General features: G+C 30.5%; 1 protein-coding gene across 1 annotated transcript in view; it reads right to left on the bottom strand.

Annotated features, from left to right (window-relative positions):
- PHIP (PHIP subunit of CUL4-Ring ligase complex) overlaps positions 1 to 16,711 on the bottom strand; it is a 173,548-nt gene that overhangs the window by 56,483 nt on the left and 100,354 nt on the right. Inside the window, 5 exon segments of the mRNA XM_074310460.1 lie at positions 467 to 584; positions 3,663 to 3,846; positions 4,749 to 4,886; positions 12,974 to 13,199; positions 15,684 to 15,812. Of these exon segments, the coding sequence (XP_074166561.1) occupies positions 467 to 584; positions 3,663 to 3,846; positions 4,749 to 4,886; positions 12,974 to 13,199; positions 15,684 to 15,812 (795 nt within the window).

Below are 16,711 nucleotides of genomic sequence, written 5' to 3'. Positions count from 1 at the left end.
TACAAGCTATAGGCACTTCAAAGTCCACCTGGTTCATTTTACAAAGAAACTGATATCCAAAAGTGACTAAGAGACTTTTTTAGAGAGAGTAAAAAGATGAAGGCTTGTGATTTTACAGAAATGAGAAAATCCTTCTATCAGCATTAGTAGAAAACTGTTCAGAAATCTAGTCTTTAATAGAATTTCCAAGGGGCACTGAGAAGTTCAGTTTAGTTATATAAGGTTTATCCCCCAGAATTGCAAATGATAGGCTCTGCATCTTGTCTAAAGACCAGAAAAACTACGTTCAGAAAGACTAATAACCAGCAGACTTTTCATTAAGGAATGGAAGAATTGCAATTTGCTTTGGTAGAAGGAATATTAATAACACTAATGAAATCACAACTTTGCTGAAGCAAAAAAGAATTGAACTTAATTAAAACAGTATGTTAGATACAGGTATCATATAAAAATCATTATGATTTACCTTTGACAAAGTGGGTATTTTATTCTCTCTTGGAATTGTAAAGTGTTTTCTTTTTTCTTCTGACCTGTAAATTTTTATTTCTTCTTCTCCTTTTGCAGTTCTCCATTCTTCTTGCCTACTAAAAGTGAAGTAAGCCACATGCATGTTAGGTGAGTTCAACAAATGACTTCAGAACAAAAATTAATTTAGAGGAAAATGCATAAGGAGATCCTCATTCTTTTATTTCTGCATTGCTGTTAATATCTCTATAAGAAAGAAAACAATTAAAAATACATATTAACAATATGTATCAATGGAATTTGGTATAGCATCTCTAAATTTGAAATTTATGCAAAATACATTTTTGCACTTAAATTCCAAAGCCATTTGTTCACTCAAACATTTATAAAGCATCTATCATGAGGTAAGCATCATGTTAAGGACATACATGTTATATAATTATCTTATTATTTAACTACCTTTTATTCACTCTGTGAACATTTTTATAAGAACATGCTACCTCTACAACAGAAAGTAAGTTATTTGAGTAAGATCTGCTATTTTGTTGGGGCAAAAAAAAAAAAAAAAGCCGTCATCTCTAGCACATAACATATATTTAATAAATGTGTTCTGATAGACCATTGAAAGAGCTAACACTATTCTATTCTTAAAAATCGAATAATTTAGTTGCTGCAAAATAATCAAAATATTATGGTACACAAGGGAAAGAGGTAATTTTATTAATTTTTTTTTTTTTTTGAGAGGCAATTGGGGTTAAGTGATTTGCCCAGGCTCACACAGCTAGTGTCAAGTATCTAAGGCTGAATTTGAAATCAGATTCTGCTGACTACAGGACTCTATCCACCGCACCACCTGGCTGCCTCAAAGGAGACCATTTTAAAGGAGCTGTTTGCACAAACTGACATGAGAAATTTGAGGATGAAAATATCACCTTTGTCCTAAGAGGTTTAGAGGGATTACTTAAGACTTCATAAAGAAAGTGGAATTTGAACTAAGACCTTCAAAGGGAAGAAAGTCAGATAAAACTACAGGAGACTGGAAATAGTCTAATTCAACTGGAAAATGAATGCAAAAAGATGCTAAATTAAATGAAGCTGGACAGTTAAGATGAAGACAGCTTATAGAAAATTTGGGATTTGAAGATTAAGTTTGAGAAGAGTACTCACAGCAATGTAGTATAAAGATCATTCAGTTAGTGATTTGAAGGCCGCTTCCACCTCCTCACTCTCTCAAATGATTATATAAATTATGGTTGTTAGGTAGGAAATAGAAAGGAGGAAAGTGATATGAGTAACGTGGAATTATAAATATCAGGATTTTAAATGTGTTTGATATATAGAGGGAAACGAGTAAAAAATTGATTTCTATATTATGAACCTCAATGACTAGAAAGATAGTGGTATCACTAACAGAAACAAAAAAGTTGGTGGAAAGGAGGATTTTGAAGGGGAATTTGAGTTATAACATTTTATACATGTTGATTTTAAAGTGTTAATGGAACATTCAAAAGGAGATGTAAAACAAGAAATTGTAAATATAGCTCTACTCTCCTAGAGAGATTCACAGAATCTACAAAGAAATGATAACTGAAGTCAGATTAATGTTTTTAAAAAGTTAGTTCAGAGGAAAAAAGCAAAAAAGATCCTAGGACCACAGAAGTTTACCTAAGTTTAAAGGACAGGAGAAAAACAAAGAGTAAAGAAAACAAAAAGGGTGAAGATTGATTAAAGACTTTAGGCAGAATGTTGATAATATAGTGTCAAAGAAATAAGAAAAGACAGGGTATATTAAAAGGTCAAATTATAGAGTAATCAAGAAGTTCTGAGGTAAAAAAAATATGGTTTATTTTGTTGTTAATAACGTTACTTGTGACCTTAGAGGATACAACAAAAAATATATCACATGTGATAGATTAAGTAGTGAGGAAGAGGAGGGTTAGGGTTTTTAATATTTTAAATGGTAAAAGAAGATGAGAGAGGCTTTTACCTTTTTGTAAAGGTGGATAGGAGGGAACAATAATAAATAAAAATAAATAATAAATTCAATATTTGCAGAGAGATATTTGAAAATAGTGGAATTTTTATTATTTATATAAATAACTTTGTAGGAATTATACAAAAAGAAGCTCCATTTAAGGCAACCTGCTGGTGAGCATAATTTTAGCATAATCTTTTCTAGTCACTCTACCTTGTGTAATGAAATATCATAAGCGTACAATAAACAGAAAACAAATCAGTGCTATACACATCCCCACATATGCATATACATTTTTAAGAAATTTAGAACAATTCTAGAAGTGTGGTTAAATTGCCCACATAACCTTGAACAATGTGCTAATAATTACAGTCTGCAGTTTGAGAAGTTATCTTAAGATGATCATTGAAGTCTATGTAAATTAATAAAAGTACTTATCAGAAAGCATTTTTATGGAAGAATATTTACATCCTTATATAATTAAACCAATTCCCATTAAGAATATCCTGTTACATGTTCACCTTTCAATATCAACACTAGAAACAACGGACACTTTCAAGACTCAAAATATGTCAGTTTAGACTTCATGTTAAGATAGTTCCAAAGAATGGAACATAAGGATAGCTTATATTGAAACATGAATAGAGTGTGGCCATTGAACACTATGTGATTCAAGTTTATTCTATTTCCTAGATAACTAAACATGTTTTAATGAAAAATTAAAAAGGTAAAATAAATAGGTTATATTTTGAAATTTTCTTGTTATGCTTAACAAAATAAATGTAACCTTATGATTTTTTTTTGACACTCATATCCTACAATTCAATTTAACAATATTTGGTGATTACACAATACAAAAGCCATTTAAATAAATGAATTTGATATGAAAACCTAAGAAAATCAATAATAGTGATTCAATAGAATATATCTCATACCATTCAAAGACATAAATATAAAGTAAACTTCAGTCTCATATTGAAGATTTTAATCCCCTTCCTTGAAGAATTATAATTCTTTTTTTCTGAAAACTCACTCTTTTTTTTAAAAGTAGGAGCAGATAAACTACTGCTTTGGGCCAACTCTAAATGAAAAAAAAAAAAAAAAAAAAAAACATTCTCAGCTTATTCTCAGGGAACAGTTTGCTGATCCCTGCTTTAGAGGGAAAATAGTTCCACAAGGCATCCAAATATACTAATTCTACAAAGATACTTGCTAGCCTTACCTGGCAACACCAACTGATAATTCAGGTACTACAACCCGTCGACTCCAGGCCACAAGATCCCGTTCTGTAGCTATCTCACTTCTTGGTGCGTTGCTATGCATTTGCCTTACACCTTCAATTTGTCCACTGCGCCTCAGGCCTATATTTGGTGGTGAATGAACTTCTGAGGTAGAGCTAACAGAGGCTGAATAAAAAAGTTAAAATAGTAGTTTATAGTATTTTTGGGCAAAATTGTATGTACATACATGCATAAAACATTATGTGTGTGTGTGCACACGCACATGCATATATATATATATAAAACAGAAACAAAAGTTTAAAATCAAAATACTGATGTAAATTATTATTGCAACTAAATAGATAATGAAGTATATCAATGAACTGCAAGACCCTAAAGTTTATCAAATCATTACCTTTATACAAAATTAGTTAAAAAGAAATTTAAAAATTAAAAGCACTATCCTGTGTACTAAGGGAGCTAAGAAAAATGAGTAGACTAAGTTTTATAAATGTCCTCAAAAATAGAGCATGTAACATACTAAAAATTTGAACATGCAGAAATTAAGGAAGGCAAAGGCAAAAAAGGCACAAAGTTACATAGATAGAACTAATATGAGAAAAAGATAGAGTAAGGTTAATGCCTATGATGGAAAAAGAGTAATGTCAGAATTTACACTTTAATGTATAGTTTATTATAGGTTTTTTGATTAATAAAGTGTTAGGAACAGAATCATAAATTAGAAAGAGTAATTTGATATGAATAGATTAGTGGAAAGATAGATTAGGAGTAACTTTACACTACAAAACTACATACACATATACACATCCCAAAGAAAATAGAGATAGTAGGATAACAATTTTTATTTCAAAGCAAAATTCTAATATTTTTGTGTCAACTGACATGCTTGGTCCTTCTAGCACTAACAAGAAATACTGTTAAGACAACTAGAATGACAGCAGTGTAAAAGAGGAGGTAAATAAGAGAAATTTTGCAGACACAACAAACTTTCACTGATATCCAATGATCATTTAACAAATACATTTTTTGATAATATACCAATGTAAATATAAAATATCTCTGCTAACCTCTGCCTAAACGGCTATTGTTACTGGTACCAGCTTCACTAGAGCGTCTCAGATCCTGTTCTTGTTGAAGCCTCTGAATCATGCTGTCCAAAGGACTGACTTCCTGGTTTGCTTGCTGACTTAAAACTTGATTTAGTCCTACATTGAAACCAAACAAAAATAATAACATTAATAGAATCTATATTAAGATATTTTCTTACAGCTTCAAACAATCAAAATAAGACTAAAAACACATCGTAATCGAAATATTTTTGATTGCTGTTCAGTTGTTTCTCAGTCTTGTCTAACTCTTTTGACCCCATTTGGGGTTTTCCATTTCCTTCTCCAGATAATGTCACAGATGAGAAAACTAAGGCAAACAAAGATAAGTGACTTACATGCCCAGGGTCACAGAGCTATTAAGTGTCTGAGGCCAGATTTGAATTCATGAGATGAGTTGTCCTGACTGCAGGCCAGGCATTCTATCCACTGTGCTTCCTTGCTGCCCATTTTTAAAAAAAATATTTAATTTTTTATTCTAACTATTGACAATATATATAGAAACAATGAGCAATGCCTCCAATTTAATTCAGTATACATTTAATAAATATCTACTATATGCTTCTACTATGTACATTTAGTGTTGAACTTTCTGGAGTTAAGACAAAATAAAACAGTACTTGCCCTCATAGACTAAATATTCTATTGAGGAAAACATGTATCTTATTCATATGGAAAAAAATTCCATAATACTGCTTTTAATTTACACTAGATATTTTAAAAATGGTATAAGCTAAATTTATAGAAGATAACATACTATTTTTAAAAAATAAGTAACATAATAATTTTTTTTTAGGATTTTTATTTATTTATTTTTATATTATCCCTTGTATTCATTTTTCCAAATTATCCCCTCCCTCCCTCCACTTCCTCCCCCCGATGACAGGTAATCCCATACATTTTACATGTGAGTAACATAATATTTTAAACAATTTTAAATCCACTGAAGACAAAATGAAGTTTGACAAAAGCAAAGGAAAAAAAAAAGTTTGGGAAGATTTATAGAAAATTTTATTCTGCTATAGCTGACATTTAAAAAACTCTACTTAATAATCACAAAGATTTAGTTTTGTTTTTTAAACACTACCCTCATAATAACAACTCAATTCCTGAAAATAAGTTTACTATAGGCAGTAATACAGGCCTAAATACTACAAACCTCTAAATTCAGAAGGCATATAATAAAATGAGATGTGAAACACATATATAGGAATATAAGACAACGTTCAGGAAACCCCTAGTAGTTCAGTTGGACTTGAACACTGAGTATGTAGAGAACCAATATGAAAAAAAGGCAGGCTAGAGCCAAACTTAAATACAAGTATTTGCTAGATACCTAACCTATAATGTACCAAAGTAAAATCTCAAAAATTTAGACTTTCTAGTAGGAAAAGAACCATAAATTAATAAACTCCACAAATTTAAAACTGGCATTTTAACTATTTTAAAATTAGTTCAACTAAAAGCAGGCTAGTGTGGTTCCAATAAGGGGGAGGTTATATATGATTTGATTTAATAAAATAAAAATAACTATAATTAAACCATGCCAAGGTTTTGCATCTAAAGAAATCCCAAACTTTAATATCCAATGTCATCCTTTTACTATAGATACCTTCATTTACCTAATTAAGCATCAAATTCACAAGACTTTGCACTCTTGAATTCGTCACCACAAAACCACATTTTTTGTCATGTCATATTTGATGATGCAGAATATAGTTCTCCCTCCCCCCAAGCTAACTTAAATTTTAGGCCATAAGTTATTTTTAAAAATTCTTAAATGAGGTAAAGTCCCAAGCCACCAAGGCATGTGGCTTGGTACAAGGCTGTATAGAAGAATTTCATCTTTATTTGAACATTTATAAAATTCCAGAAGAATTCAGCTTCTTGGTATAGCAATGTATGTATCAGAGTTCAATATTTCCTGAATGTTGACAAGATTCCCAGGTCGACTGGAAATTAAAAAAAATTTTTTTGATTTAATCCTCAAAACATTTTTTGAATAGATATGTACAATTCTGATGAAAAAAAAAACCCTCAAATTTTGGAAGAACAGACTCCTTTGAATGAAAAAAAGTATATTTTCCTAATCTATAGTACTTCAGTTTTTATCCTGCCTTGCCTAAGAAAAGCACTTTTCTTCACTTGTAATAGTTAGCAGCTATTTATTTTTTTTATATGTTTTAAACTGAACTCAGTTCCAATTTCAAAATTCACTGAAAACAATCAATAACAACCCCTCTGGCTAACAACTACACCAGTGAGGTTTTTGCTTGTTGTCTAAGAATTAAACTGTTTTGTAGTGAACATTGATCAAGTCTCAGCATTAATTTTTTTTTTCATTTTTCAGCCAAATATCCTACTCTACTTTAGTGCAAATAATGCCTTTTCATGGTGAATTTGAATGACTCTTTTGAACTGTGTGATACACTCATACCCAAAACTTTTGGAATATCTCAAAGAAATCACTTAAATAAGCTCTTTAGTGACTATTTGCACATTTTCCTACAATAAAATTCATTCATTAAAAAAAAGGCATGGTATTAAAAACACACCAAAACAACCAATTATATGCAAGGATGATATAAAAGTCAACAGTTAATTGACAGAAATTAAAAAAAAAAAAAAAAGTAAAATTAAAAAAGAGGAAAACAAGTCCATATGTGTTTCACCTAAATAAGCTCAGGAATTGAGTTAGCCCAAGTGTCAACAGAAGCACACATACCAAAATTGCCATCAATATGAAACATTATCAAAATTATTTTGTCCTAATTAGCAAACTATTAGTAGTAGTCAAATCCAAGCAAAAAAAAAAAAAAAAAATAGAAATCTCATAATCTCATGCAATAATAATTCAAGATGAGTCTCAACTTTTGGCTCACCAAAATTTTTTTATTAACATTTTATTGTGGTACTTTGCTTTTCATGTTAAAAACAATTAAGGAGTAGTGTCTATATTTAAAAAATATTTAAATAATAATACTTTTTAAAAGTGACAACAATCATCAGGGAAAAAAAAAAAAAAAAAAAAAAAAAAAAAAAAAAAAAAAAAAGGTGGGGGCAGATAGGTGGCGAAGTGGACAGAGCACCAGTCCTTACAAACAGGATCACCTGAGTTCAAATTTGGTCTCAGACACTTAACACTTCCTTGGCTGTGTGACTGTGAGCAAGTCACTTAAAGTCACTTAACCCCAATTGCCTCAGCCAAAAAAAAAAGGGGGGGGGGGGAACGGGGAAACAATGTGTTAAAATAAACATGCACAGTTAACTCTGTATCCTAAATCTATCATTGCTATAATTACATGATTAATTCCTTGGAATCACAAATGGTCACTGTATTCATCATAATTCTTACAACTTTCTATCAAGGTTCTTTGTCTTTTCAACACCATAATCTTTGCGATAGTGTTTTGGGTCTCTTTGCTAATATTTTATTTAATATTATTGCCATCAATGTTCACGACAGATGTTGGCTTGCAGGGTTGGTTTGTTTGTTTTTTTTGGTTTTAAACTCCTTGGCTTAACAATGAAGACCATATCTGTCTCGTAGAAGTAATTTGTTGGCTTGGAAATTTTCAATCAGTTTACATAACATTGAAATTAATTACTCTTTAAATATTTGATACATTTAATTTGTGAGGCCATTTAGTCCTAAAGTGTTTTACGTTGTAAATTCATTAACTCCCTCTAAAATTTAGTTGTTTAAATTCTCTCATTCTATTAATTTGTATATATTTGTAAATGACCCTCTAAGCTGTCAATTTTATTGTTATCTATTTAAAATAGTTTTTAATATAATTGATTTCTATTTTGTTTACTGTGAATTTTTTAATTTATAATTTGACAATAATTAGTTATGTTGATTGTATTTGATTTTCCTCTTTCTTCTTTTTAAAAACAAAGTATCTGAAAGTTTGTTAATTTTAAATACAAAACAATTCCTAGCCTTATTTCAGTATTTTTTGGGTTTATTTTCACTTTTATTAATTGCTGTGATTTTCAAGAATTTCCATTTTGGTGTTTGAGGTTGATTTGTTAGTTTTTTATTGCATAGTAATCTGTAAAGGCATATTACATATTTCTTTCTATTACTCTTCAACAATAGTCAGAAGCCTATATCTGTGTGACCAGGCAAATCATTTAATTTTTCAGTGCTTCAATTTCTTCATTTGAAAAATAAAGGTTATTGTGAGGATAAAATGCGTTAATGAGTAAAGAGCATTTTGCAAACTGTACAATGCTTTATGCATGCTAAGTATCATCATCTTCACCATCACCATCTATGATAAGCTCATGACAAAGCCTGGGGCAAGGCAGATCATAGAAGAAAAATGGACAATTTTCAGTTTTTGCCTAAACAAAGCAAATACAATTAAAATCAGAATAGAAATAGATAACTGGGAACCCAAATTTTTACCATTTAGTTTCTCTGATAATGATCTTATTTTAAAGAGGTATAAGAAATTGAATTCAAATCTTTTAAAATTCAAATTTATTAATGGACATTCCTCAAATGATATAGGATGGAAGTAGATAACAGGTAGTTTTCAGAGAAATATAATATATGAAAAAAATTTCCTCCCCAAATTAGTAGTAATGTAAGTAGAAATGTAAGATAAAGCAACTCTGAATTTCTACTTCACACTGAACATAGCAAAGATGACAGAAAAGTAAATATGACAATAGCTGTAGGGGATGTTAGAAAACAGATTAATGAATTAGTGGTAGAATTCTGACCCTAGAACAGTCATAATTAAAAGCCACTTCCTGGGGATTTCTACCCACTCCCACAAGTCACCAAACCATGTACATCCTATCACCTAGCTATAGAACTAATAGATCTATAATGCGAAGAGATTAAAGAGAAAAAATGTTAATATATAGAAAAATATTTATGAAAACTCTTTATATTAGCAAAGAATTGCAAACTAAGGAGGTGATCATGTATTAGGAAATGAAAACTCTATATTAGCAAAGAACTGCAAACTAAGGAGGTGATCATGTATTAGGAAATGATTTAACAAATAATGATACACAAATATAATGGAATAGACTGCATTTTAAAAGGGAATGAGCAAAACCAAAACATTTATACAATAATGTCAGTATAAATACTTTTTAAAAGGGGAAAAAAAATTCTGAAAAACTTGACAATTCTCATTACGACTACTGTTAATATGCTACTGACAAATGGAAAGAGAGATGATAGACTCCAGATTTAAATGTAGAAGTATTTTTTGGATACGGCCTACATGGGAATTTGTTTTGCTGTGTATTTTTAACTGGAGTTTTCTTTTTTAATTTGTCAAATAAGCTGGGAGAGGGAAAGGGAGAAAAAATAGTTAATTGAAAAGAAATTTCAGATTATATATTTCTTAAAAGTTCAAATATTTTTAAAGCCAAATAAATACATAACCTTCTTCATGCAGACTCTCTTTTAAATTCAACTTAAAAAAACCTCACCAAATTTATCAATCACTCTATTTAAGGCACTATAGACATAAAGTTGGATAATAAACATCTTTGCCCTTAAGGTACTTCTAACTAGTAGATAAGACAAATACTAAAAGAGAAACGCAACATATGTAAACAAACATACTAACCCAAATTAGAAATGAATGTTATTCATATAAGTATAAATGACAAGGGACAAGGATGAAATATAACTTTCATAAAAGAGGTGACAACTAAACTTAACTCTAAAGTATTTCAATAGATCAAGCATGGGAGGACTGTATTCTAAACAGGAGGACATGATATATTTTTTTTTAACATAAAGGCAAGAGAGAACAGGACATTACACAAGGCTAAATAATTTTCATTGGCTGGATCAGAGAGTGTAAAGCTCAATATTGCAAAATAGGTTTCCCTATTCCTAATAATAATAATACCATCATTTCTCTATCTGCTCATGTTAAAAGGTATGTCTCACTTATTGTGCTCTATCATTACTTCATAAGAAGTCATTCCCTGGCTCTTTACTCTTAAAAATATCAATCATATTGCTTTGTTCCTCTAAGGACTCCAATTTTAATTAGCCCTATAACTACCATAACTTCTCTATACCAAACTTCTCTAGACCAAATATAACTTCTCTAGACCAAAGTTTTTAATCTGTAGGCTGACACTACATTCCGTTATATAACTGAATGTGAGGATCACAACATTATTACCCAATAAATTTTTTATTTGCATGTCTATTTTATATACTACTTAGGGTCATGTAAAAATCTCTCAGGCAAAAAAGGTCACTAGTGGAAAATCTTTAAGAAGCCCTGCTCTAGGGAATCTAGCCTCCACATTATTTTCCATGTACTTTCACACTACTCTTTTTACAATACCACTTTCATGAAGACATCAATTTTTCAAAAATCTTCAATAGATTATCACTGTCTACAGGATGAAATTCAAATATTGGAATTCAAAGACTGAAAATCTAATTGCTGCTTGACTATACAACCTTATCTCAAATTCATTCCCTCTATAGTTTTAGATCATACATATGTTAAGTACATAGGCACTTAGACTAAGTTGGAGTGCAAACTGTTCCCAAACAGGCAAACTTATTTCCTAAAGAAAAAATTAAGTTCTCTATAGGCTGCAGCAAAACTACAAAGTATATTATATATTTAAACCCAGCATGAAGAACAAAACAAAACCCATCATAATTGCTAGTTCACATGGATCACTGCTACATGTACAAAATTTATAAGGAATGCCAACACAATTAAATTTCCCTTTGTGAGAAGTAGTTGTAAAAGCAGATCTGTACTGATTGTCAAATTTGAAGTTATATAGATATATGTGTGTGTATGTGTACACACACAAGTCTATGAAAATGTTTTTCAAAATGAGACTACTCTAATATAGTAAATAAATACTGCCCAAATCTAACATTAAAAAATATTAAAATCTTATTTGAAGTCAAGCTTATCTTATCAAAGAATATTAGCTTTCACCAGCCACCCAGTCCAAACCACATAAGGAAAGAATCCCTATTAAACTACAACAAATCTTCCTGGTTTTCATCTAACTACTTCTTGAAGACTTCTAAGAAAGGGATCCCAATTATTTCCTAAGCAGACCACGACACTTTTAGCAGCTCTAGTTATTACTCACCTTTGCATGCCCTCCTCCCCCTGCCAAAAAAAAAAAAAAAAAAAACCAAAAAAAAAAAAAAAAAAAAACCTAATCTAAATTTGCTTCTTAGTAACTTCCAACCATTGTTCCTGATTCAGACCTGTGGAGCCAAAGAAATACTTCAAAACAGCTACCATATATTGCCCCAACTACTCAACTTCTTCAGATTACACAGTAGCCACTTTTCATGCCTTGGACTCATGGCCCTTTATCATTTTGGTTGGTCTCCCGCAGACCTTCTCCAAGTTTTTGATGTTTATTAAACTTATTTCCCAATTTACCATTGTCCTCTTAAAATAGATTCATCCCAACACTCTAACCTGTCACAATCTTTTTGGATTCTGACAAGTGTTAGCTATTCTTTCCAACTTTTTATCATCTTTTGTGTGCAAATTTTATGAGCACATCTGCCTTTATCCTAAGTTATTGATAAAAATGTTCAATACTATAGGACAAGCACACAAATTCCTGGGATGTACCCCTGGATACCTACTGTTACAATGATTTTGAACCATCAACAACTATTCTACCCTTATAATCAGCATTTTATTGTATTATTGTCTAATCTTTGTCTTTCTATCTTCTCGACATCCTAAATCTGTGATTCATTGTAGCTGGAAACTTTCTTTATCAGCTTAGTTCAACAATTCATCTATAAATTATGGCCTCAAGTAACATAGAAGCACTGTGAAATGTCCAATTCATTTCAAATAGCCAGTACAAGAAGTGGAATAGAAACATAGTAGGATAGTCTTAGCTTCACATGTTTTTAAAAATCATTTTAAGAATTTCTCCAATTTAAAAAATTTTTTGCCATCATGGCTAAACACAAACCAAGATTATTATCTTAATAGTAATTATTATTACTCAAAGCTGCTCCTAATCAAATTATATATCCTTGAATATAATCCAAAAATGGTAAAATGTAATAACACTGTGATAACCAGTTTAAATTAAAAAAAAAAAAAAAAACTGAATTAATTTGGTTAACTATTAAAAATATGTAATAAAAACTATTCTAGTTTACAAATTAAGCATGTACCTACCTGAGGATGTTACTCCCATCTGAGGAATAAGCTGTTCATCTCTACAGTTCTCACGACCAGGTACTAATCTCTGATATCTTGATGGATGAGGGTTACCATCAACATCAACTAAAAATGGGGGAGGCATAAGGTGGGGTGCTTGCTGAGTTTGTTCATCCAACACAAAATTGTTGGCATCACGGATTAGAGGCCGATAATCACTATGAAAGAACATCTGATCAGCTATCTGCAAAAACATAAACCAATAATGACAAACAAAGATTACTAAAGCAGGAAAAGAAGATATCTGCTTCATTTCTTAATGATTATTTTCTTGAATCTTGCATTATATTCAAACATTTATTAAACATCTACAATGTGTAAAATGAGCTAATTTTATAAAATTATGCATAATTATTTGATATTTCAATTTTCAATTACATTTTATATTTAATTATCCCTCTGTCAATAAAATATATTGTAAACACAATTTATATGTAGGTCACCAAAATACTTAAAGAATATCCAAAGTCCACAAAATAACTAAATGAAACAATCATTACCTTTCACTTCTAAGGGTAATTATGAATCCAGGTTAATTTTAGGCAAAGATAAAATAAAAGAATTTTAGATGATTCCTCATAAAATGGAATTAATTTTTTTACTATGTCATAATGAAGTTTAAATCTATAAGTCAAACCTAATTATAAATATTTATCCATATTAGTTCATTTGCTTAAGCCAATGCTATTATATAAATCATTTTGTTAACATTTTAACTTGTGCTACTAATATATATTATTTTTTTTAAAGAAAATACACGAGACATTAGTCAAAGTAAGAGAATATCAAAAAGAGAAAAAAAAATCAAAAAGAATTAAAATTTATAATAATTTAAAGGAATATGAAAACAAGAAATCTTAATTTAAATAGGCTCTAGGAATTCATAGGATCATAAATTTAGAGATGAAAGGGCCATTACAAACATCTATTCAATATTTCCATTTTAAACATGAAGAAACAAAGCAAAATTATGTGACTTGCCTAAAGTCATAGAAAGGTACTAAGTAGCAATGGCAAGATTCAAATTCAGGGGTTAACCAGATCCAGCATACTTTTTACTACTATATAAACAGTGATAACTTAGAATTGATCAATGCAAACTCACAACAGGCTATCCTCTCTAACAATACAAAAAATTTACTCCACAATGGTGACAATTTAAAACTGAAGAATTTGGCCATTACATTCTTGTGATGCAAAAAAATGCTATTTAACTTTGAATATGTCAGACCATAGAGCTATCCTCTAATGTGCAAATATGCTACTTTAATAAGTAATTTTGACCAATCAATCAAGAAGCATATAAAGATAGCTAGATAATAAGAATGGTATGATTACTATGTATGTGGAATTCTTCTTGTCTACATGGTTCCTAATTGGTCTTCCTGACTTTTAACTATCCCTTTCTTCAATCTATCTTCTATACTGATTCCTAATAAATATTCCAAATTTATGGAAGTGATAATCACTCAATATTTCCTAACTGTCAAATTAAACTATTCCCCTTGGCCTGTTTTTCTCCTTACTATGCCTTTGCTCAGACCCAAGTTCTATTAAAGGTAAAAAAAAAAAAAAAAAAATTCCCTCCTTTCAAGGTCCAACTCAAATAATATTTCAGTTTCCTGACATTTTCCCCCTGCAAAGCTTTTCTTGGTATCCTGATTTTTTTTTTTAAATACAACTTCATTTTTCCATTTGATTGAGAACAAAGCCTGTGCCATATCCAGAACCTTATTTAAAAATGGAAGACAATATAATAAATGTTCACTGATTTGTTAAAATGAATTGACTAAAATGGAAAAAGTGATTAAGAACCCTGGGGAAGAATGATTTACAGACTCTATTCTCAAATCTGAAATGCAATCAATAGTCAAAAATCCTTTCTAAAAACTAATATACAATCAACATTTCAAGGAAAATTTATTCAAAGTTACCTGTTGTAAGGTCCCCAAATTTCTAAATATTACTAACAAAAATGTTTACACTTATAAAGCACTTAAGGTTTGTAAAGTGTTATGCCTATATTATTTTATTTGATATTTAAAGCAATCCTATAAAGTACATAAAGTACATACTTTTACTATCTAGGTGGCACAATGAATAGAGTGAAGGGCCTAGAGTCAGGAAGATTCCTCTCCCCAGTTCAAATCTGGCTTCAGACACTTCTCAGCTATATGACCCTGGGCAAGTTACTTAATTCCTGAATGCCTTAGTTTTCTCACCTGTAAAAACAGCCAGAAAAGTAAACTGCAAACTATTTCAGTATCATTATCAAGAAAACTCCAAGAGGAGTCACATGAAAAGTAAAGACATAATTGAAAAACAATTAATTATCATGCCCATTTTACAGATGAGGATAAAGACTTTGTAAGAGTTTAGGTGACTTGCTTAGGACCATCACTGTTAAGTAAATTGGTAAGAATTTGATGACTTAAGGCTCCACTAAATTTCAACATAATGACATTACTCAGCATTACTATTGCTAGCAGTAAGCTTTAACAAACAAACAAACAAAAAACCCCACCTCATTAACTATTTAAAATAAATGCTATAGGTTTCACCACATTTCTATACATCTGAATTTGCCTACAAAATATTTATGCTTCTAAACATTCATGAAGTACATGAAAGAAAAAATGTATTTTGTTCATCATACATCATACTCTACCTTGTCATACTTGCTGCTGGAGCCAAAGCCAAAAATTAAAAGATGCCCATGGGAGTCTGTACATGCAAAATGCTGACCATCAGGAGAGCATTTGCAGTCAAACACTGCTCCATGTCCTTGGCCTTCAATCTGAAATATATTCATTTCAGAATTAACAAATGTTCTTTAATAAACAAACTAGTTTCTATGCTATAACTAAAGCTTTATAATAAAATTATATATATATGTGTGTGTGTGTGTATATATATATATATATACACACACACATATATATACATATATACTATATCAACTGACAATTAAGAAAGTAACTTCACTTTTAAACAATACATTTAAAAATACATGAACATTTATGAAAAAATGGTAAATTGATAGCTCTGGAAAACAAAGCTCTCTATTTAGCCATAAAACTGGAAGAATTCAGTAATAAAAAACACTCTCCCTCCCCCCCACAGAATTCTACTCATCACCTTTAACACAGATCTGAAAATACTGCTTCTGGGATTTAATCTGTCTCCTTTAAATCACTGGCTTTTCTGCCAAGGCTGAAAACTTCTAGCAACTGTAGTGATTTGGAAATTCTAGGAAGCAGAGAGAAGTCAATGTTCACCAGACACTGTGGTTCACAGTTGTAAAAATAGTTTACTCACAATGTTTTGGGAATAAAATTCACTGGGTAATGTGATATCTTTTAAAAGGTGAATTTCAAAGGTTTAAAAAAAAAAAAAAAAAAAAACAAAAAAAAAAAAAAACAGAGGTTTACCTGATAATTGTTTTCTGTTTTCCAGTTCCATTAATCCAGAAGGAATGGGTTTCTCCCTGCAACCTGTCAATCAAACAGAGGTGGCCAATCACCACTCTGAATTTTTTTGCTCTCAGTGCTTCTTCAGACTACATTCCCCGTCGAAAACTTCTAAACTTCTTTAAGCAGTGTTCTGAAAAAAGTAAAAATTCTACCCTTTCTCTGGCATATATAGGGGCTGAATAGCAGAAAACAACTAAAACAGGGAGGTCACTCCCTAACCAGT

The sequence above is a fragment of the Sminthopsis crassicaudata genome, chromosome 4 (genome assembly GCF_048593235.1).
Source record: "Sminthopsis crassicaudata isolate SCR6 chromosome 4, ASM4859323v1, whole genome shotgun sequence".
Taxonomy (NCBI): domain Eukaryota; kingdom Metazoa; phylum Chordata; class Mammalia; order Dasyuromorphia; family Dasyuridae; genus Sminthopsis; species Sminthopsis crassicaudata.
Note: the sequence above shows the minus strand (reverse complement) of the source record. Positions and strands in the feature narration are given on the sequence as shown.